The following is a 24,368-nucleotide window of genomic DNA, read 5'->3' on the forward strand; positions in this document are numbered from 1 at the left end:
GTTGAACTCAGCTAGTGGCAATACCATTATGCATAGTTGCAAAAATGTTATTTTTCATATCATCTTAGCAGAGCAGTTGCTTTCTTTACTGTAGGAAAAGTTCTCCCTTGTACCATGTTTTCCCCAAAATACGACCTGTCCTGAAACTAACGCCTTGCCACATTTTTCATGTGGGCAAAAATATAAGCCCATCCCCGAAAATAAGCCCCCTGGACAACCCCCCCCCCCACTCTGGCCAGGCAGAGCAACGCTCACCGACCTAGCAGAATCCCGAAGGCGCCAAGCCGTGGAAGCGGGGTGGTGGTAGGCGCTCACATTGCTTGCCGCCTTTGGGATACCGCTAGGTTGGGGAGTGGCATTCTGCCTGGCTGGAGGGGGGAGTTGCCGGGTGGCTGCTTCCTTGTGAGCGGGCTCCCAAAGAGCCAGGCACAGCCTCAGGGGTGAAGCAGCCATGAGGTGACCACGCTCACGAGCAGCCGCCTGGTAAACCCCCTCTCCAGCCGGGCAGATCACCATTCACTGACCTAGGAGGTATCCCTAAGGTGCCAAGGCACGTGGCACTCTGCCCGCCCCCCAGCTCTCACAGCTTGGCACATTAGGGATACCCCCTAGGTCAGTGCATGGAGCTCTGCCCAGCTGGAGAGGGGGTTGCATGAGTGCCTGTTCTGCCCCCAGCTCGCATGCCTCCCAGCCTCACCATGCCCTGGTCCAGCTCTCCCTGCAGGGCCAGGGCGCCACCGCCGCCATGCTCCAAACATAACTTCTTTTCCGGCTTCCAAACTCCAAAACTCGGCTGCTGAGTCTTTCAGCAGCAGCCACTCTAGAAGTGCGCTCTATGGTTGTGAGCTGGCTGTCCAGAAGACTCTCTGTCCAGCAGCTGGCCCACCATAGAGCACACTCCTAGACCGGCCGCTGCTGGAAGACTCGGCAGCCGAGTTTTGGAGTTTGGAAGCCGGAAAAGAAGTTATGGTCAGAGTGCGGCCGTGGCAGCAGCACCCTGACCCTGCAGCAAGAGCTGGGCCAGGACATGGTGAGACTGGGAGGCATACTTGCTGGGGGCAGAACAGGCACTTGCGCAACCCCCTTCTCCAGCCAGGCAGAGCTCCATGCACTGATCTAGGCGGTATCCCTAATGTGCCAAGCCGCAGAAGCTGGGGAGTGGGCAGAGCACCACATGCCTTGGCGCCTTAGGGATACTCCTAGGTCAGTGAATGGCGCTCTGCCCAGCTGGAGAGGGGGTTTTCCAGGCAGCTGCTCGTGAGTGTGGTCACCTCATGGTTCCTTCGCCCCTGAGGCTGTGCCCGGCTCTTTAGGAGGCAGTTTGCAAGGGAGCAGCTGCCCGGCAATCCCCAATCCCTCCCCTGATAATAAGCCCAAGGCCATATTTTGTAAGTAGAAAGAAAATAAGACCCTGTATTATTTTCAGGGAAACACGGTAGATGTCTATGGAGATTTCAGTCATCCAGGTCATGGCTGTCCCAAAGCTGCTTTTCCAAGAAGCAACTGGACTTTCTGGTTTTTCTTTGAAGATGTTTAGCTTCTCATTCAAGAAGCTTCTTCAGCTCTGACTGGATGGTGGGGAATGGAAGGGTGGAGAATGGAAGGACCCATTTTGCAGTCAGAGCTGAAGAAGCTTCTTGGATGAGAAGCGAAACCTCTTCAAAGAAAAATCAGAAAGTCCAGATGCCTCTTGAAAAAGCAACTTTGGGTCTCTCTTGTAGAATGCAGATGCTTCACAAAAGATATCTTAGCATCATTCAGTGCAAGCCCATAGTACTAATCTCTGTTTATTTCAGATTGGTATTATTTAGGTTCATTAGAAGTTGAAGCACTGGAATATATCTGCGTGAATTGTCAGAGTAGGATAATTGTGGAGAATGTGCAAGTACTACAGAATCTAGTTGGATTCTTTTAGGTAATTATGGACTCAATTTAATTATGTTAGTTCCCCTCACTTTTGTAATGATACCCGATTTATATTATTTCACTTGTGATATATGGTAACCCAGTCCTGTTGCCATTGGATTCTTCTACTTCTATCCAGTGGACACTTAGATAACTGTCTCAACGACAGCATTTTCTTATTTCCCTCATAGGTATTTTAAGAAACAATCTGACATGTGTACACCCCACACCTGGAGGCTTCCAATCCCTGAGAAAATGACAGGTTTAGTTTTAAGGCCAAGATGGCCATTTGAGCATATACCAACATTAAAATGAGTCAATAGCAAACCAGGCAGTGTATCAAGGAATTCTCTACATAACTTACTAGAAAGGAAATCACTTGTAAACTTTCTATATTTAAAGGAGTTTGATAAAGCCTAATATCATAAAACAGAACTTGAAATCTATGATATTTATCCATGTAAACGAAAGCTGCCTTTCACTAGAGATTTTTGCAATTGAAGTAAAGCAAATTTTGTTTGTTTGAGAGGTTGACCCATCTCATCAGACTGTTTTGAACCTTCTCTGCGTGAACTTTCAAAATTGCCTCCACGGTTCCCTGAAAAATTACTTTGGGTCCATGACAAGTGAGATGTTATTTATTTATTTGTTTTCTATAGCTGCCCATCTCAACAAATGACTCTGGGCAGCACATGACATAAACTGTAAAAGAAAATGTTAAACAATTAATATAATTTGTAAGGAGAGCAACAAGCAAGTTTGTGAAATCACATCTCTATTTTCTCCCTCAATTATGTGCAATAAATAGAATGTTCATTCAGTACTCAGTAATATCAGAATACTATGGCCTACAAATGAAGTCACCAATTAATATGGAATGTGGTGATGAATACACTGGATATGTAATAGAATTCCGGTTGCCACCTGACTCATCCAGAATCTTTAAAGATAAAGGACACCAGAGCCTCCAATAATGGGCTTCCTAGATGTTTTGCATCCAAGCATTTACCAGGGCCAACCTAGATAGCAGAATTAAAGAAAGCCAGGCAGCATACTGGACATTAACATTTGAACTACTATAAGTCCATGTATTTGCCGTATGCTAAATAAATAAATTGGTATTGCTGTTATAAATTTGCATGAAATTATATAGGTCTATTGACCTTTTCCCACTGAATTAAGAAAAACAAAATATTTAATAAAACACAGAGTATCAATCGTGTAATTATTTTTGAATATTCCCTATGCCAAGCAGGTTAAAAGACATTTTTACTGACAGTTTTCTCACATGGAAACAATATCTAAATTAGAATAAACTTGCCTGAGAAAGATAAAATTCCCAAACAAAAGAGGGGAAAACCAACAGCAGACAATGGTATAATATTATGCTGCAGAAATAACCACTTTAAAAGCATATATGATGTTATACCTAACACCCAATGTTTCCGGATAACTTTTTTAAACAATGGAATAGTGTTTATCATTATTTTCCGAGTCCTGGACTGATGATTCATTTGCTATATAAGACTTTCCTCTGAATAAACATTTACAGTATTTCATATTTATCTTTTCTTCGATTACTTTGGAATAAATGGGAGGAGGAAGCCGACATCCAGAGGTGGGTTTCTACCAGTTTGAACCAGTTCGGCCGAATAGGTAGCAACGTGGCTTGCCATACCCCCAAACTGGTTCTCTCAGCGGTGCCATAGGCACCATCATCTGGTTTTTTGCTTTTGCGCATGCACAGAAGCATTTTAGTACTGCGCATGTGGGCATAGCATGCACCAAGTGCACGCATGCACACAGCACATCCCTGAGCGAACTAGCAGTAGCAGCAGCCAAAAACCACCCCTGCCGACATCACTATTACTGAGCTAAAAACTACAGAAGATAAATACAATGCTCACTTTTATTAACTTGGAACAATAATAATAAAAGGGTTTTGTTTTACAGTTATCCTATAACATAAGCGAAATAGACACATACATAACAGCCCACTATTAATTATTTGCATGTGAGTTCAAGTGAAATCAATATGAAAGATTAATAGTTTTTCAAACGAATTTCGATGAGATTTAAGTGCAGCTTTATTTGTTTTATGAAAATGTAGAGGTCACCTGATTCCAGATGACTATGGGCAGCTTAGAATTTTGAAAGAAAGAGGAAAAAAATAAAAACATAAAACACAGTAAAATAACCATGCACGTACAAGGGAAAAAAATCAATACAAAGAAAAACACAATAGGCTCAACACCTACTCTTGGATGAAAGCCTGGCAGCTTTTCACAGGCATTTGAAATATCATCAGAATGGAGCCATATGCATCCCTAGGATAAAGGCTTTCCAGAGGACAGCCATTGCAATAGAGAAGGGCCACTTCTGGGATCCCACCAGATGCTTCTTTGTTTGTTTGAGAGGTTGACCCTCAAACCATAAATCAGACTATTAACGGAGAGCTCCTAGAATGACAACAAAAGCATCAATTATTTTCCTTCTTTATGTCACCAGCAGGATGGGTTTGATACAGTGGTGGGATTCAATTTTGTTTACTACCGTTTCTGTGGGTGTGGCTTGGTGGGTGTGGCTTAGTGAGCATGGCTTGGTGGGCACGGCAGGGGAAGGATACTGTAAAATCTCCATTCCCTCCTGATCAGCTGGGACTCAGGAGGCCAACGATAGATGGAGGTGGGTTGAGTCAGAGGTGGTATTTACCGGTTGTCTGAACTACTCACAATTTCCGCTACTGGTTCTCCAGAACTGATCAGAACCTGCTGAATACCACCTCTGGTTTGATAGCATATGAGATTTCCTTATTCCCACTGAAGCAACAAAGGATTAACACGAATGGCATGACTGAAATGGAAAATATCTGGTTCTGGAAGATTCTTTCACTCATACGCTGGAAATATTTTTAGTGGGAACCATTCAAGAATCTCTGAAATGTGCAATCTCACAAAATGCATGTTGTTAGACACAATTTCTATGCTATTGTGGGCATATCTCAGAATGGAGGCAGTGAACTCTTGATCATAATAAAAATCTGTGCATATTAGCTAGTTGTTTTTAAGAATCTGAGTGCTGGCATAGCTATATACTGACAGCACAGAATTCTGGCATTTAACTACTATTTTGATACGTCTGTTTCACTTAATTTCTCATTTATTGATTTATCACATTTTCACTCTCTTTTTATGATCTCTGTAACAGTCCCAAAGTGTGTGTGTAAAAATACATAAGCATTTTCCTTCTCCATATGTAGAGACTAGTTAATAGTAAGTGTAATAATTCTACAATGCATAAATTAATACAGACATATTTATTATTTCTAGAAATACGGAGCATCCTTCAAGGTGTATGTAAAATATCTGCATGTTTAAGACATAAGACCTTTTGTTTCTGTGTGTTGCATTGCAAAGAAGCCACACAAACCACTGTAAAGAAGTGAGTAGTAGAAGTGAGCAGGCAGCTATTTGAATAGTTTTCCAAAGCAAAGAAGCCATGTCGGAGCCTTAGGGAACAAACTGAACCAACTAATCTGCCATCTCTCCTTCCAGAACAACAGGTGCCTGGGAGTCTGAGCAATATATTGGCCTAGTTAGTAGCTGAAGCTCCCGGGCGGTGTGTGTGTGTGTGGCTTGAAGAGGGGCAGTAGATCTGTGGCAAACCATATATGCTTCAAGCATTTCTCCAGTTATTTTTCTTTAAATAAGGAACATTTTATTTGTTAAAGCATCTCAAGGAACAGTGAAGCTGAGGTGTTAAAAAGTTCCTATCTGTCCAAATATAAACTCATAGGCTAGAAGGACCTTCCCATGAGGCAGCTTTGTATATTCACATTTTCAAGCAAAATCTGAAAAGAATGGAGGGGAGGTGAACACATCCTTGGCTCCTATCATCCACACTATCTGAATTATCTGAATTCAAATTACTCTGGCAAAGAGTACCTGGAATTTCCTGGTAGTAGACTTAATGGCCTTTTAAATACTAAGTTGTAGGATACTGCAAACCTGCCCAGTTCCCTGAATTCACCTCTTCCCTCTGGCCACGAAGTCTGATCTTGTTGTACCTTCTTATGCAAATAAATCACCCTTTTTCCAAGCCTATAGATCAAGCAAACATTTTCAGTGGGCTAAGTATATTTGATTAATTAAGGGTGGTTTTTACTGCATCCATCAAAAAGAAATGATAGCAATGGTCTTAATCTGTAAAAGATGCACACGTTATGCTTGTTGGAAAAGACAGATCAGTAGTAAGAACCAGAGAGATAAACAATATATTTAAGACCTTGTAAACCACAGTTGTAAACCACATAAAATCAACCACATAAGATCAACACTTAACAAGGCTCAACGATTGTTGAATTCAGCACCCGAATTCCCATTTGCAAAGACATTTAGTTTTACTGTTTTTCTTGTTGTTGAAGAGAAAATAAAAAAGGGGCCCAACCCAATGGAGCTTTATAGTGCTCTTAAATCCACATTTATAAGACTCTACAGGAGAACACGCTACAACTCACTTACTTTTAGAATTCTCTGCCATTAAGATGGCTACTGGCTTCACTTAGTTTAAAATGAAAGAGAACAAATTCATGGGGAAGGGTATGTAGAATGTGTCAAGTGAAATTGGCTAAATGGAACCCCTTGGGCCACAGAGGTTGTGGGCTACTGAATATTAATTGTTAGGAGAAAATAGTGGGGGGAAGAGGATCATTAATTTTGGGTTGGATTTCCAGAAATATGTTTTGGAAAGCAAAATTTAGGTATAGACTGTCCTTTGGTGCATCCAGTAAGTTGTTCTGTTGCATCACATAGCCTTGTGCTGTCAGCTAAGGACCAAACTCGGATACTCCGATTTTGATGGATTTTTTTTAAAAAAGCTCTCCTAACAATGTGCAGGCCTCTTGCCCTTTGTGCTAGCAATTCTGCAGCTTCTCCCTTGTAATCTTGAACTGGCTCTGTGTGCTTCAAAAATCACTGTACAACGGTTTAGACAAATGTTCACTCTGGGATGTAGTCCCTGAATGAATTGAAGCTGAGACTCCTGCCTGCTGAAGTTAGACTTGAATTGGCATGAATTTTGGGAATCTTTTCCATTAACTTAGATGATGCTCGCCTCTTGAAGGACCCTGGGGAAAAATGTCCTTGCTTCATCAGCTCACCATATAAGGTGTTGAAAACCACAACAGTCTCTTCATAGCTGTCCCTAGTAGAGATCTCATAGAAAGGATGCTTCAGAGCCTTAGAGAGATTTTCTCCATCCTCAAAGGTTACCATTCGGTCAAACTGCAGGTCCTTCTTGTTTCCAATGATCACAACTGGGGGTTCTCCACTGCCACTGTTCCGCTTTGGGCTTGAATGGATGTGGTTGATGAGAAAGCACAGCCTCATCACCTCATCAAAGCTACACCTGTCAGTGACAGAATAAACTACAGCAAATCCATCTCCCCACTTTATCTTTTCTTCAATTTGGAGAGAATCTTCCTCCTGGTCCAGAAAGAGAAAACACAGATCAGTATAAAAATGGCGCTTCCTCTAAAGGAAGATCAGAATTCCTCTACACAACTGGTTGTGACAAATACTAGTTGTACAAAGAAAGGCAGACAGCCCCAGAAGGGAAGCTGACAGGGTCAGACATTCAGGGATAATAAAAGTTGGAAAGCAGGCAAAAGAAGGATATCCCTGTAAGAGAGTACCCAACCTATCCTCCACTTATTGTGACTCTCTTGCAAACTATCTTCCTTCATAGAGTTTAGGACATTTGGGCCCCCGCCCCCCGCCCCCTGCCCAGGGTGATTCATAGCCAGCTTTCCTCCTCCGGTGCCTCTGCCCCGGCGATTCTCCACTGCCCCCTGTCCCTCAGCCCATTGCCACAGTTTGACCCAGGTGTTTGGCTCCATGGGACCAGATGCTACCAGCTAATCAGGCAAGCCTCACAGCTGCTTACAGTCCCCCTGTGCTGCGCATGAGTGGGGGAGGAGGGCGATTGTGAGGAGTAGGCACTAGCAGCCTTTCTGGCAAGCCTTACAGCTATTTTTCACTCACAAAAGGCAGTTGTGAGACTTGCCAGAAAGGTTGCTAGCTCCCTCCCTTGCAATTACACCCCCTCCACCACTCGTGTGCTGCGCAGGGGGAGTGAAAAGCAACTGCAAGGCTTGCCTGATTGGCCGGAGGCTTCTTGTCCCTTGGAGGCAAACACCCAGGTGAAACCGTGTCTCGGCCAATGGGCCAGGACAAATGTCTGGGGGAGGAGGGCCAGGGCACCATTGGCAGTGGAAAATGGGGCAGGGGTACTGGAGGAAAGCTAGCTGTGAATTGCCTGAGCGGGTGGATGGGGCTGAAGTGGGCGTGGCTAATTGTAGGCGCCTAAACATCCCATTTCATCCTTCACAGGTTTCTCCCTCAGCCTACATTATCTGTGTTTGTCTATTGGGGAAAGCAGGATTGGGTACATATATAGTGGAATAAGGACAAGTGCAAGAAAGAGAGTACCACCACTTCGCACTCAATGCTTCTCTAAAGCAGAATGTGTGTTCCCTAAAAATATAGTCTTCATTTAGGCTACTACCTTTCATTTATCTCCCGGTTAGAGGTTTTTAATTTGTCTGAAATGGAATAGGTCTTCTGCTTGAGCAAGGGGTTAGACTAGAAGACCTCCAAGACCCCTTCCAACTCTGTTATTCTGTTTTCCCTCTAACACTCAGTTTGGAGGAATTACTAAACATATTAGATGTGTCATTTGGTAGAGGACAGTACTTAGCATTTAAAAAAAAAATCTAGAAAGATCACCAGATTTTGCCATTTCCCCTAGCTTAGTGATTCCTCATAGTACCATTAGAGGAGGCTTCAAGTAAAGTGGATGAACAGAAAACAACAGGGTATATTTATCCAGCACCACTCCTATGATAAATCCATTATATCCAAAATACCAAACTTCTTTTTAACATTTGCCATTTGGTTAATACTTAGAATAATCACTAATACTTAGAAAATGAGTTTGATTATTAATAAATCGTAGCATTCCTAAATGTGGTCCATGGAGAGGACCGGTCTCCATTAAATGAATAGAAAAGTCCCTCACCCACCCAAGTGCTTGGAAAATATTCAAAACATTGTTTTCTTTGTCCTTTACCACATTTTTGCCAACACCCTAATCAGAGAGGAAACTGATAATGTGTCAGTCTCACCCTTTAAAAGTTTACTTTGCATGTGCAAAAGTGATCTACCATTTTTTTATGCATAAAGAAAAAAAAGAATAAAAATGGGCTTCCAGATAAATAAAACTGAGAAATCTAAGTATATACTGAAGGATTTTATGAGAACCTAACTGCTTAACAGTATCCTGCCACTTACTATAGTTAGTAATTGAAATGAATATTTAATTCAAATTACATATATATGGCTTGTTACTTTAAGGGTTACTGTATTTCTGCTGCCAAAATGGCAGGGCTGGCTTAATTCAGAATAAGAAAAAATGTTCCCTTGAAATACAGTATAGCATTAAAAAATGATCACCTAGGAACTAATATTTGCATGATTTGATTTGGTTCTTTAGAGCTAATGTCATTCTAAACTGTAGTAATTAATACCCTCAGCACCTGTGCCAGAACAGAAGGCCTTTGGGGCATCTTAACAAGGAACAACCAATTGATCAAAGCGCCGAGAGGCAACCTGCGTAGCCACAACAAGCTTCACTGATGTTTACAAATTCTTCTTATATTTTGCCTCTCTCTGCATTCCAAATTTGGAAATTGCAGTAAGAGCTCAATAAGGGAAGTAGCCTTCATTTTTTCCATTTTCCTTTGGACAGAGGCATTCTCTAGTTATTCTGGCCAGAATATCTTGTTGGAAATCATCTGATGTTTTTAGTAATATTACTGTTGAAATCTTCCCATCTTCGCAAAGATATTGGTTTCTTCTGTCACATGAATTGCTTTATTTCTAAATCCATTCTTATTTCTTACACTCAGCCTTACACCACATCTTTTGTATTCCCATTTCATCTTTTTCCTTAAGGATCTGAATGTCTTGTGATTTTGGAATTTGTCTGTTAATCACATCTTACATGTTATTTCTCATCTACTTACTCCATGATTTTATCATGACTAAGCTTATGTCTGTGACCAAAACCTTTATCCATAGGGAGAAAACTCACCTCATAGGATTGCTATTGTTGTGGAAAAATAGGAGGAAGGTGTAATGGATAGGCTGACCATCTTGAGTTATTTGTAAAAAATAATAAAGGCGGGATACAAAGGGATAATCTTGGAGTTTGCTAGCATTTGTTTCTCTTCATACGAACTGTATGCATTTTAATAAAGCACATCATAGCCTGTTTCTCCCAAAATAAGACCTCCCCAGATAAGAAGCCCAAACGGACTTTTGAGCGTATGCACTAAAATAAGCCCTCCCCCCCAAAAAAATAGTTAATAACAATAAAACAATATATTATTAGGGACAAATGCATCTAAGATACCATGTATTATAAAAAAATAATCTATAACCCAAAGTTACTTTTATATGTTGTTTTTTTATTTGTCACATAGTGTATTCATTTCTTATTCTTTAATGTTCAGAGGAAGAGTGATCCATACCTCCCTACTACACAGGCCAAAGATGTAACTTTTCTTAAGGGGGAATTGCTCCTGCCCTTTGGCATTTTCAGTGCTCAATGCAGTACTTTTCCATTTTTACAGGACCATTCCCCTCCTCCCCTTTTAAAAATGAAGCCACTAAAACCATACCTGCCCTGCTGTGTCAAGAATTTCAAAATGAACCATGTCTCCATCTATGATTGCTGTGTGCCTGTAAATCATCTCTGTAGAACAGAAACATTGTGTGAGAAAGTGAACTTAAAAATAAAGTTTTTAAAATTGTACATGCAGTCTTTTGACAGTCTGATGTCTCCGGAAGTGTTGAACAATTTTTCTTTGCTCCCAAGTTATTTGAGACATAATAGAAATTTAGTCGAACACATCTGGTGGGAACCAAGTAGAAGAAGGCTAATAAGGAACAAACATTTGGCCTTTAATAAGTCTTAGGATTGTATATTTCTAGACATTTCTAACACTTCGGTGCAATAATCTTTAGTATATTCATAGTAAAAACATACAAAAATATAAACCATCAGATGATCAAGCTTACTGGACAAATAGGTTTTACCAGAGTTTGGTCTGTATACTTAAATTAATGAGTTAGGAAGAGTTGCACAGACAGAACAATGTCATAATAAAAACTTCTACCTTTATATATATTTTTAAAAAAAATACCTGACATGGCCTCCAGATGTCCTCTAACAGTTTCCATTAAGTTATTTTAAATACATGACTCAACTCATATTAAATGTATTTAACTCATTTAGAGGTTTATTTAATTTAGTATAATTTATGTTTTGTCCTGGCTATGCTGCTATTATTAATATTAACATACCGTTCAAAGGTCAAGTATAGTCCTCCACGTAAAAGAACGGTATATCCTTATGCTAAATGAGAGAAGAACATAACACGGGAATACCATGGCTTGGAGGAGGCACTGGTGACATTCCTGAGAATTCACCAAAATGTAAGCACAAATAGCACTGGAGAAACACAACCACGGCATCATGTTTACATATTTATGGAAATAACAGTTAAGACATAATTGAAGGAAGCTAAGTAGAGGGAGGGAAGGAGGAATGGGTGGCCACTATTCACAAGGGACTAGGGTTTAGATCATAAAAGATGCAAGACTGAATAAGGAGAAATCTGGGAAATCATCCCGCAAGTGGTTTAATATGAAAGCATAGAGCAATAAAAGAGCACATAAATCCCTCTGGTATTCATAAGGAGGAGGGGAAAAAGCAAAAGGAGGCCCCATCTTCTAGAAATGCATTCTGGAAATGCAGAATATGGAGGAGATAAAGGAGACGGGGAAGTTTGTTAGGTGAGGATGGAGCACCAGTTCTAGCTAACACAGGCCTCATCCTACCATCACTGGTGCACCTTCACAGCAATGATGATGGGTAGAAATGTGACTGCAACAACGTAATGAACTACTGAGCTGTCCTCTTGCTTCAGTGAAGCAATTCTGCATTCAGCCTGGAGAATCTGTGAAGGTATCAGAAATGTTTGCCATAGGCTTTAAAAGAAGGCATGTCAATAGTGCCATAAAATGAGGCCCTGTCAGAACTCAGCAAGAGAAAGGCAGAAAGTTTACCTGCTTTAAAAAAAAACATGCCTGGAAGCCATCTTTCTTTCCAATCACTTTGTTCTTTATTGAATTCTCATCTCTACCTTCTGAGTTCCACGTGACCAGGCCACTACAAGCCACATTCATTCATCCTGGCCCTAAAGGCATTCTTCTTTTTCTCCAGACAAAAAGGCTGGTACTGTACTTAACAGAGTGGAAAAGGAGAGGACCTGCCACATTCTGCCTAAGCATAATATTCAACTTTAGATTTATTCTTTACCTCCTAATTATTCATTACTACTAAATAAAAAATGGGGAGAGATTTCAGATTCCATTCCTTTGCACCCATAGCACTCTCCAAATAATTAAATCTGTGGTGTGCTAAAATATTTGATGAAGATTTATTTGGAAATACATCTCTATCTCTTTAATATTCAGTGGGGGTTTATAACTCAGGGATTATATCCTTAGAGCTAGAAAAGATAAAAAGGATAAAAAATAGTGTCCACACCCACCCTGAGGCAAGGACAATTTCTTTTTAAAAAAAACCAATGGAGACATGTTCAGTAATTATCCAGGAATTTATAGTTCACAAAATGTTGTTCTCCACTTAGAAAATTTATCTATCAAAATCATCTCAAAATGTAGTCATTCCAGTCATGGATTTTGCCTTGCTACTTCCATACAGTATAGCAATGTTTCTTGGGAATGTTTCCCAAACTATAATTGCTAATTAAAACACCTCCCTGAAGTTGTTCCAGTTTTCACAGCAAGCTTCTTTGCTGCTGCATTTAAAATATCTGAACCTTTACTGTTACAAACCTACATTCAACGTAGTTATCTAAAGAGCAGCTTTTACTTTTCTGAGGAAGCTTTCATGGTTATAACAAAGCAAGGAAGTAATATTGAAGGAAAAAGTAGGACACAATGAATATTAGTCTAATTTTCTATGCATTACTTTCAAATTGACTGCAAAAATGAAAAAAAAAACATTATAAGTAGGTAGAAGACTGCTAGCCTGAAAGCTAAATGAAAACATGATAATCACAGCCTAAATGTGCAAAAAAATCAGAGATAAAATAAACACCCAACAGCATTAGATTCGTTGCATCACCCTTTTATCATAGGATATGTAAACCTGAGCCTACACAAATTTTTCAGGGAAGAAATTGCAACCACCAAAAAAAGCTGAGAATATTGTAGGACATCTTGCAAGGCAATATTGTAATGAACCATTAGGTCTTGATGATATCCCCTAAATAGTTGTTTTTTTAAGAGTTTACAATTTGAAATTACTGACCTCATAGCAACAATACATAATTTGCCTTTCTAATCGGGCTTAGTGTCAGAGGGCTAGAAAGTAGCCAATGTTACACTTTTTTAAAAAAAAAAGGACCAAAGGTAGATCCAATAAATTATAGAATGAGAATGTTACCAGACAGATTTATGTCACATACTTGAGTTTTCAAAAAAAAAAATCTTGACAAAGTCTAAGTTAGTTTCTCTGTTGTGGAATAAGAGGACCTATTCTATTATGAATTGCTAGCTGGTTAAAAAGCAGAGAGCAAAAGATATGAACACATGAACAACTTTCTTAGTGGAGGGAAGCAAGAATGGAGTCCTTCAAAAATGGGTAATAATAATAATAATAATAAATTGAATTTATTAGCCGCTCCCTTTCCAAGTAGGACTCGGGGCGGCGTACAATGGAGCATATAAAACATAGAAAATGTATAAAAAACAAATAGACATACATACATACCAAACACATATACACATACACGGACACGGACACGGAGGAGGTAACAAATTACATCATATAGACAGTTAAAATTAGCATTAAAATACCCCAATTGTAAGAACTCAATATGTAATTAAAAATTTAACGTTTAAAAACAATTTAAAAAACAGTTAGGAGGAATAAGAGAAAAATTACGATTGAGCCAGGCCAGATAATTGAAAGAGGTGGGTCTTCAGCTGTACACGGAAGGAGCGGAGATCGGACGTAATCCTGATGTCACGGGGGAGGTCATTCCACAGGGCTGGGCCCATCACAGAGAAGGCTCTGCTCCTGGGTGTCGCCCCCCGGCACTGTTTGGCGGACGGCACCCGGAGAAGTCCCTCTCTGTGTGAGCGAATCGGTCGTAGGGATGTGTGGGGCAGGATGCGATCCTGCATGTAACTAGGCCCTATGCCATGAAGCGCTTTAAAGATCATAATCAAAACCTTGAAACGCACTCGGAATACCACAGGAAGCCAGTGCAGCTCACGCAGGAGAGGTGTTACAGGGGAGTATCTAGTCCTCCCCATAATCACCCGCGCGGCCGCGTTCTGGACCAACTGTAGTCTCCGAGTGCATCTCAAGGGAAGCCCCATGTAGAGAGCATTGCAGTAATCCAGGCGAGACGTCACTAGCGCATGGGTGACTGTGCGTAGGGCATCCCGGTCCAATAAGGGGCGCAATTGGCGCATCAGGCGGACCTGATGGAACGCCCCCCTTGCCACGGCTGTTACATGGTCATCCATGGACAGCCGGGCATCTAGGAGGACGCCCAAATTGCGCACCTGTTCCATGGGGGCTAGTTGGACGCCCCCAATGGCCAGAGATGGAAGCACCTGGTTGAACCGGGAGGCCGGAAGCCACAGCCACTCCGTCTTGGAAGGGTTGAGTTTTAGTCGGTTGCCATCCATCCAGACCCGTACGGCCTCCAGACACCGGGACATCATTTCGACGGCCTCATTGGGGTGGTTCGGGGTGGAAATGTATAGCTGAGTATCATCAGCATACAGATGATATCCCACCCCAAAACCACGGATGATCTCGCCCAGCGGTTTCATATATGTGTTGAACAGGAGAGGCGAGAGCACCGATCCCTGTGGCACTCCACATGTGAGTGGCCTCCGGGTCGAACTCTGCTCCCCTGCCAACACACGTTGCGTCCGATCAGAGAGGTAGGAGCCAAACCACCGTAAAACGGTGCCCCTGACTCCCAGCCCCTCTAGCCGGCGCAACAGGATACCATGGTCGATGGTATCGAACGCCGCCGAGAGATCTAATAGGACCAGGATAGAGGAACAACCCCTATCTCTGGCCCTCCAGAGATCATCAACCAATGCGACCAAGGCCGTCTCAGTGCTGTGCCCGGGTCGGAAGCCGGACTGGCGCGGGTCTAGATAATCATTTTCCTCCAGGTGACGAGGGAACTGCTGTGCCACCACACTCTCTACAACCTTCGCTAAAAAAGGAAGGTTGGAGACCGGACGATAATTGACTAGGTCCGTTGGGTCCAGGGAAGGCTTCTTGAGCAGGGGCCTCACCACCGCCTCTTTCAAGGTATTGGGACTGATTTTTTTTCAACAGTTCATAAATGATCCCTATTTCTACAAGGAAGTGTGAAGAGCTTCAGGAGGGTCTTTTCAGCAGATGAATGAATGATCAACCAAAACAACCAATGAAGACATTTAAATACTGTACAGTAAACATATAAAGAGAAGTACATTGCGGCAAAGCAAGATAAATGCACATATATAATGATGGAATCTAATAGCAATAGCACTTAGACTAATATGAAGGATGGAAGGATGAGTCAGCTTTGAGCCCTTTAGGGTAAAACTCCAGACTATGGGCAGAGTTAGCCTGCAATACTGCATTCTAACCACTGCGTCACTCAGACTCTTACAGTCTAAACTATAACTATATAGGAAAAAGAGTAGTTGGGAGTTAGGGAGTCATACATTTACATTATTATGGTTGGTCCCACAGTCAGACAGTCTTTTACACTAGATCTGATATTTTTTTCCATCTATCAATTTCTTCCCAAGGATCTGGGGGGAGATGTTGTTGTTTAATGTCGCAGGATGTAAGCTATTCCAACTAAAGCTGACTTTTGTAATTAATTGATCATGATTTTGTCAGTGCTGATGGTATTCAAGTGATGTTTCAGTTGTGTTATTGTTATAGATGAGGAGTCATAATAGTGATTCAATTAAGATGTTGACTCAATGTGTGGCAGCTGTGAAGAAGGCACATCCCAGGCTAGGGATCATTAGGAAAAGAACTGAATATAAAACTGCCAACACTATAATGGTTTTATAAAAGATCTATGATATGACAATATTTGAAATACTAGGCACAGTTCTCATTGTGACATTGAAAAATAGAATAGGGTGGGGAAATGCAGAAGAGGGCAACCAAAATGATCAGATAGCTCAAAACTTCCATTAAAAGAAATGGCTAGGATATTTGGGATTCTACACCATAGGAGTTGGTAAATTTGGAGACATGCATCTCCAAATACTACTATTAGGGGAACAATGGAGTGGCTGTGGCTTCCGGCCTCCCGGTTCAACCAGTTGCTTCCATCTCTGGCCATTGGGGGCGAGCAACTGGCCCCCATGGAACGGGTGCGCAATTTGGGCGTCCTCCTGGATGCCCGGCTGTCCATGGATGACCATGTGACAGCCGTGGCAAGGGGGGCGTTCCATCAGGTTCGCCTGATGCGCCAATTGCGCCCCTTATTGGACCGGGATGCCCTACGCACAGTCACCCATGCGCTAGTGACGTCTCGCCTGGACTACTGCAATGCTCTCTACATGGGGCTTCCCCTGAGATGCACTCGGAGACTGCAGTTGGTCCAGAACGCGGCCGCGCGGGTGATTATGGGGAGGACTAGATACTCCCCTGTAACACCTCTCCTGCGCGAGCTGCACTGGCTTCCTGTAGTCTACCGAGTGCGTTTCAAGGTTTTGATTATGATCTTTAAAGCGCTTCATGGCACAGGACCTAGTTACATGCAGGATCGCATCCTGCCCCATACATCCCTACGACCAATCCGCTCACACAGAGAGGGACTTCTTCGGGTGCCGTCCGCTAAACAGTGTCGGGGGGCGACACCCAGGAGCAGAGCCTTCTCTGTGATGGGCCCAGCCCTGTGGAATGACCTCCCCCGTGACATCAGGATTATTTCCGATCTCCGCTCCTTCCGTGTACAGCTGAAGACCCACCTCTTTCAATTATCTGGCCTGGCTCAACCGTAAATTTTTTCTTATTCCTCCTGACAGTCCATTCAAAATTTTTAAATTTTTAAATTGTGTTATTACTAATGGGGTATTTTAATGGTGATTTTTAACTGTCTAAATGTGATGTAATTTGTTACCTCCTCCGTGCATGTATGTCTTTGTATATGTGTATGTTTATGTTTTTGTACATATGTTTTATGTTTTATATGTTTTATTGTACGCCGCCCCGAGTCCTGTCTGGAAAGGGAGCGGCTAATAAATTCAAATTTATTATTTATTAATGGCAGGAGAATATGTCTCTACTTGGGAGTTCTCTGGTTGGCAACTTAGCAAAACCAAATTGTGAATTAAAATAAGAGTCCCACCTGATCCAACAAGACAAGTCTTAAATTACAGGACTGCAATTCATCTGAATGTCAACTAACTGGACCAATGAATATGTACTTTCTATAACAGCTTTCTCCAACTGGTGTCCAATTGGTGCCTTTCAAATGTGTTGGATTCCTTTTCTTACGAGTCTAAGACAAGGAGTTGATGGAGAATTGCCTTTTGACCTCTATGAAGGGCACCAAGGTTATGTGAGCTTGACCAGTGAAGGTAAGATGGCAGCAGAGTCAATCATCACTGATAACTATTTGACTAGTTAGTTGACTAGTTAGCACTTATTTATTATTTATTTTATTTTATTTCTTAAATTTATATACCATCCATATAATAATAATAATAATAATAATAATAATAATAATAATAATAATAATAATAATATTAATATTTATTTCTTAGCCGCACCCTCTCCCGAAGGACTCGGGGCGGCGTACAATGAAACATACGAAATAAATATGTAAACAAACAAACATATAGCAAAGACATACACTGAAACATACACAAGGAGGAGGTCCATATACCATCCATCAGTTTGATTATATTGATAATTCTATGGTGGGGTCATAAATCTGGAATGTTCTCCTAGTTGAAATTTGTCTGATTCTGTCTCTGCAGCTTTCTTTGCAAAACACATCTCTTGCTTCAATTGGAATTCTAAAGTATATCAAGTGGATTTACTGCTGATTTTATCTAGGTTTTTTATTAAACTAAATATTACTTTGGGATTTTTAATAGAAGAGAAAGAAATAGTAACAACAGCATCATCTTTGCTATAAGATCTATCAAATAATGACAAAACCTAAACCTAATTAAACACATGTACTTCATCTTAAAACTAAATTTTACATGAGTCTATCTAGCTCAGCATGACTGACAATGATTGGCAGCCAATAGCTCTTTGGGCTTCAGGCAGCAGGCTTTTCCATATCTATTTAGAGATATGAGGGATGAGATTTGGAACCAGGACTCTGTCTTCTGCCTATATATTTTGATCTGAGATCCAATGTTAACAACAACTGCCATTGATAAACAAAAATATAAATTAACACACTGATTTAACAGAGCAAGTAACTAAACTTACCTAGAGTAGGGTCATAATCACCAATAAATCGCTTGGTGATGAATCTTACTGTCAATGCTTCATTGGAAAAAGAAAAAAAAAACAATTAGCAGAGCAAACCAATATAGATATACAATAGCTTAGCTATTAACTACAGATATAGATCCATCTTATACATGAATCCACTTTATATATGTCATAGAGAAATTAAGGCAACAGTTTAAGACATTCAGATTGGCTTGTATCCCCATGTAAAGATAGCAAAGTTTGAAGGGCAGAAAAATGACAGGTTCTTTGTGGAGTGGGAGTTCATTTTTAGAATATAATGATTGTCCAAAATGCCTTTTTTAAACAAGGTATGGATGAAATTTGGGCTAAAATTTCCTCATGTCACCAATTGGCTTCACTTAATGTTTACTTAACAATGAGATTCAAGACATACTTCTGAGGGAAACTACTGTGTATCAATACTCAAAGAAATGGCAAACTGAAACAAATGACGGCAGGTTGAGGAAGAAGAACAAGCTGGAGCTTTCAAAATGATTGTGAGAAGAATATTTAAAAACAGGAGCCAGGTAGAGCTGGCAGCTCAGGAAATCATCCAAAGTGCAGATCATCATTCTCTTACTCCCTCTATGAAGGAACCAGATATCTTTGCTAGAAATATGCCATAAGTACCATCCACATTTATGTCTGGGAATCTGCATCCGCTGCAGATATTTTGCAAAAAAAGAACAACATAGATATTTTGGGTCGACTCTTATGCGAGTCCCAAAGAGAGTGTGCCTTGCTTCCTGGTAGCAAATAGGAAAATATAGCTAAAGGGAATTTTTGTTTTTTAACTTTCTCTCTGTTTCATTTAAACGAGAAATGTATGTGAAAATCAGTCAATGGGATGTGTTATCTAAGGATCAAACCTTTCTTCTGTTGAACTTCATCAGGCAAAGGCTTATGTTGAAATCAAATTTGGACTGATAAAAGATAACCCTTCTTCAAAGTCCATGCAATTTTCTTGGCAATAATATGTTATTTGCCACTGCCTTTGTCTGGGATGTTTTTCGTTTAACTTCCCAGTCTAGTCCACGGATTTCTGAAATCCTGATGTTGTTTTTCGTCTTTCTTATACCATGGAAAAATACTGCTTTCTGTCTTTTTTTTCTCAGCAAACACAATTCATTTTAACCAAATTCAACTTTCACTTCCAAGACTGGGACAGGAGCAGTTATTCCCAGGGGAAGACCACTTAAGCCTAACCATAATCTTTTCATAAGCACAAATGAACTAGGAAAGAGGAGTTAGATCTACAGTTCTCAATAGGGTGGTCTTCGGAGGCACCAGATACAATCTCTCATTGTACATACCCAGCATTGCTTGTAGGCCCCATATGGTTTGAGAAGGCTGAAACTAGCACTATCAGAAGTGTTATGGAAATTATAAGATCTTGATCAGTGAGCAGGAAAGCAGAATACTGTTTTCTGAAAATTATTTACATATTACAATAATAGGATGGTTTGCGACTTCATGTTGATGGACTGAATCATTCCGTCTGTCTGCAGTTAGCACAAATTGCTGTACTACATGTGACGGCAAGAGGGAGAAAAGACTGAAATAAATATAATGCACATTTGTGGGTGGCAGGAGTCTGAATGCCTGGTGTAAGTTTACAGATAGAATTGTCTGGAAATGCACACTATCGTCTTCTCAGAACCCCAAGGAAGCCCAGAATCCAGGAGAATATAGATTCTATTATGTAAAGAACACACAGGATATTCTTAGCTTCTAATTTCAAGGTCTGCCACCAAAATAGTAGCTAAGGAGGTGGAAACTATATTTCTAGAATTTAAGGCCAAAAGGCACTTCTGAACATTTACTGAATTCAACCTAGGAGTTTCAGATCAGACAGAACCCTAACTTTTTGAGACTCACATCCTAATTTAGAGAAGAAGATAACAGGGATTTATAACGTCTTGCTAATATATTGCAAATTGTTCTGAGCTGAACAATCTTGTGCTTATCCTGTGACGGAGAGAAAACTTTTGGGAAACAACTGTTTTTTGTCCTGCCACAAATTAAGATAATTTCTGGGCAACAGTATAAATATCCTAATTTGTATCTAACAGTGGTCCAATAAATGCTAAATATTGTACGCACTTCACATTTATTTTTCCAGAGCACAAAGTAAAGATTTTTCATGATATATATAAGAATAAATGACAGGGGGGGGAAATGAAAATTGCAGAGGAGAATGTGGTACCCTAAGGCTATAGAGAGAGAGATAATTTCATCTGATGCCCCTTTCCTCTGGGTTAAATTCTAAGTGGTAATTAAAATAACAGTGTTCTTCTAGTTTATCTTGATTCTTGGCAATGACACAGAGGAAACCATGCTGTTTTCTTAAGCAGAGTACAGAAAGAGTTTGCCATTGCCTGTTTTCTGATCTATTTTACAGTCATGAGATTTCCTGCTGGTAACCTTTCCAAGCATTACTGAGGTTTGGCTGTTTAGCTTTTGGAGATCAGTCATGGCTGGCTAAATGCTGCAGTTATGTTCTTCATAGCTGCCATACAGAGGTCATAGTTTGCTTTGTTTATAAAAAGAGGTTCCCATATTTGACAGAGTCATACAGGAGCATATTTTTCACATACACATTTTTATTGATTTGTTATTTTAATTTAGAAAGACTTCAAATAAATTGCAGATTTCCATATTGCTATAGATTAAACACCATAAATATAAATAAAATAAAAGGATTATTATAAAATATAGTAGCTTAGACGATCAGAACTATTTGCATATTCTTCTTCTAAATCAGTTTTAACTGTGTTCCGTGGACGTTTTAAAAATAGGAAGACTAAATTTAACATAATGCCCAGGGTTCAGAGATTAAAGAATGTAGGTGGTTTTAGCAGACTGGAAGAGAGAGGGATGGGCTCCTTGTTGAGAAAAAGTTGTGGCTAAGAACCAGATTAAGTACAAACTGAGAACTCCTGTTATTTAGGGAACAGCTTCCTAACAAAAGGAAGAGCTGGGGGAATCATCATACAGTACTTACTAATGGATCCACAATTCCTAGAGATTTAACCATTAAAATACAAACATGAAGGCATTTTAAATTCTGGTTCTCTCCTACCCAAAGAACAAAGTTTTCCTGGACAAGTTACTCAGAAACTAAAGTCTAAGCAGAACGTGCCCAAATAAAGAGGCACATTGATAAATTAAAAATTCTTGCAGGGTGCAAAGAAATATCTAGAGTGCTGATCAGCTGTCCTGTGGCTAGAAAGGTTTGGAAGTACTCAGCAGCAGGGGCTGTAAATTTACTATTTTATTTATTGGTTAAAAAAAATGTTGCTGGCTGCACAAAACTGCTTGGTTGGATCGCAAACCTTGCTGTTTTCACAATAGCAACAGGGAGATAATTTTTTGGGTCATCGCTTCAGGACTGTGGAAATTCTTTCTTTGGAATATTTGAAGTCATTTGGGCAAACTAAATATTCATTCATGGCAATAATAATTTATTAAGCCAAGAATAAGCAGTGTATCTGTAAAATATGTTCTATTTTCCTCTTTGTGACAGCCTTAATACTTTAATCTTACCATATTACTATTCAATATTATAAAAAACTACTAGCCATATCAAATTGGCTCAAAATCAATAGTGAACCTTAATTATTTGTTTCAAATAAAAGAGGCAACTTTTAAAAGTCCATAACTGCAATGTTAAATCCAGGAGCCAAAGAAGATTTTAAAGGTCTCCTTTTTTTGTCTTTTATATCATGAAGCCAAAACCACAGTGTCTGAAAAGGACCTATAAATCTGAGGTTACCTCATTTTTCAAATTATTACTTATGTTTTATTGTTCGGGGGGGGGGGATTCAAACTTTTATGCTTTTTTTTAAGTGTCTTTTAAATGCATCAAATAAATAAATAAAACCATAATTTGTTTATATTTAAAACCACAACATCTAAGGTAGCAGTCCTACCAGTTAACGTTATTGTATTATTTGTTTTATTCTGTCAGATGCCTCGAGAGGTTTTCTAGCACCACAGATGCCCAAGGCAAATAAACAAATTATAGCATTGACTAAGCTTTATTCAATGTCTCTAAAAGCACTTCAGAAGAGGAAAAAATGACATTGGTTATGAATAAGCTTGTACAGGCCTTTGAGGAGGTCCTCTGCTCTGATCATTCAGGCAAAGGACCCTCTTGAAGAGATATTACAATATGGATAATAATAATAATAATAAATTTGGATTTATTAGCCGCTCCCTTTCCAAGTAGGACTCGGGGCGGCGTACAATGGCGCATATAACATAAAAAATATATAACAACACCCAACGTACATACATACACAACACACATACATACACGGAGGAGGAAACAAATTACATCTATGGACAGTTAAAAATCTGCTTTAAAATACCCCAATTGTAAAAACCCAATAAAATTAATATTTAAGAACAATTTAAAAAACAGTTTGGAGGAATGGGAAAATTACGATTGCGATTGAGCCAGGCCGGATAATTGAAAGAGGTGGGTCTTCAGCTGTACACGGAAGGAGCGGAGATCGGAAGTAATCCTGATGTCACGGGGGAGGTCATTCCATAGGGCTGGGCCCATCACAGAGAAGGCTCTGCTCCTGGGTGTCGCCCCCCGGCACTGTTTGGCGGACGGCACCCGGAGAAGTCCCTCTCTGTGTGAGCGAATTGGTCGTAGGGATGTGTGGGGCAGGATGCGATCCTGCATATAACTAGGCCCTGTGCCATGGAGCGCTTTAAAGATCATAATCAAAACCTTGAAACGCACTCGGTAGACCACAGGCAGCCAGTGCAGCTCGCGCAGGAGAGGTGTTACAGGGGAGTATCTAGTCCTCCCCATAATCACCCGCGCGGCCGCGTTCTGGACCAACTGTAGTCTCCGAGTGCATCTCAAGGGAAGCCCCATGTAGAGAGCATTGCAGTAATCCAGGCGAGACGTCACTAGCGCATGAGTGACTGTGCGTAGGGCATCCCGGTCCAATAAGGGGCGCAATTGGCGCATCAGGCGAACCTGATGGAACGCCCCCCTTGCTACGGCTGTTACATGGTTATCCATGGACAGCCGGGTATCCAGGAGGACGCCCAAATTGCGCACCTGTTCCATGGGGGCTAGTTGAACGCCCCCGATGGCCAGAGATGGAAGCACCTGGTTGAACCGGGAGGCCGGAAGCCACAGCCACTCCGTCTTGGAAGGGTTGAGTTTTAGTCGGTTGCCATCCATCCAGACCCGTACGGCCTCCAGACATCGGGACATCATTTCGACGGCCTCATTGGGGTGGTTCGGAGTGGAAATGTATAGCTGAGTATCATCAGCATACAGATGATATCCCACTCCAAAACCACGGATGATCTCGCCCAGCGGTTTCATATATGTGTTGAACAGGAGAGGCGAGAGCACCGATCCCTGTGGCACTCCACATGTGAGTGGCCTCCGGGTCGAACTCTGCTCCCCTGTCAACACACGTTGCGTCCGACCAGAGAGGTAGGAGCCAAACCACCGTAAAACGGTGCCTCTGACTCCCAGCCCCTCTAGCCGGTGCAACAGGATACCATGGTCGATGGTATCGAACGCCGCCGAGAGATCTAATAGGACCAGGATAGAGGAACAACCCCTATCTCTGGCCCTCCAGAGATCATCGACCAATGCGACCAAGGCCGTCTCCGTGCTGTGCCCGGGTCGGAAGCCGGACTGGCGCGGGTCTAGATAATCATTTTCCTCCAGGTGACGTGGGAACTGCTGTGCTACCACACTCTCTACAATACGGATATGCAAAGTAAGTTTTTAAAAATAAAATAATTGT

At 41.0% G+C, this 24,368-nt stretch overlaps 1 protein-coding gene across 2 annotated transcripts in view; it reads right to left on the reverse strand.

The window, feature by feature from the left end:
- Positions 1 to 2,527: 2,527 nt before the first annotated feature.
- LOC309384935 (ras-related and estrogen-regulated growth inhibitor-like) overlaps positions 2,528 to 24,368 on the reverse strand; it is a 45,898-nt gene continuing 24,057 nt past the window's right edge. For both annotated transcript variants that reach the window (XM_081938850.1, XM_081938851.1), the window contains exons 2-4: positions 18,553 to 18,609; positions 10,646 to 10,719; positions 2,528 to 7,388 (exon numbers count right to left, since the gene is read on the reverse strand). In XM_081938850.1, the coding sequence (XP_081794976.1) occupies positions 6,903 to 7,388; positions 10,646 to 10,719; positions 18,553 to 18,609 (617 nt within the window). In that variant the 3' untranslated portion in view covers positions 2,528 to 6,902. The remainder of the gene's footprint in view (positions 7,389 to 10,645; positions 10,720 to 18,552; positions 18,610 to 24,368) is intronic.

This window comes from Natrix helvetica (genome assembly GCF_964273705.1).
Source record: "Natrix helvetica genome assembly, chromosome: 1".
NCBI classification, from domain to species: Eukaryota; Metazoa; Chordata; class Lepidosauria; order Squamata; family Natricidae; genus Natrix; species Natrix helvetica.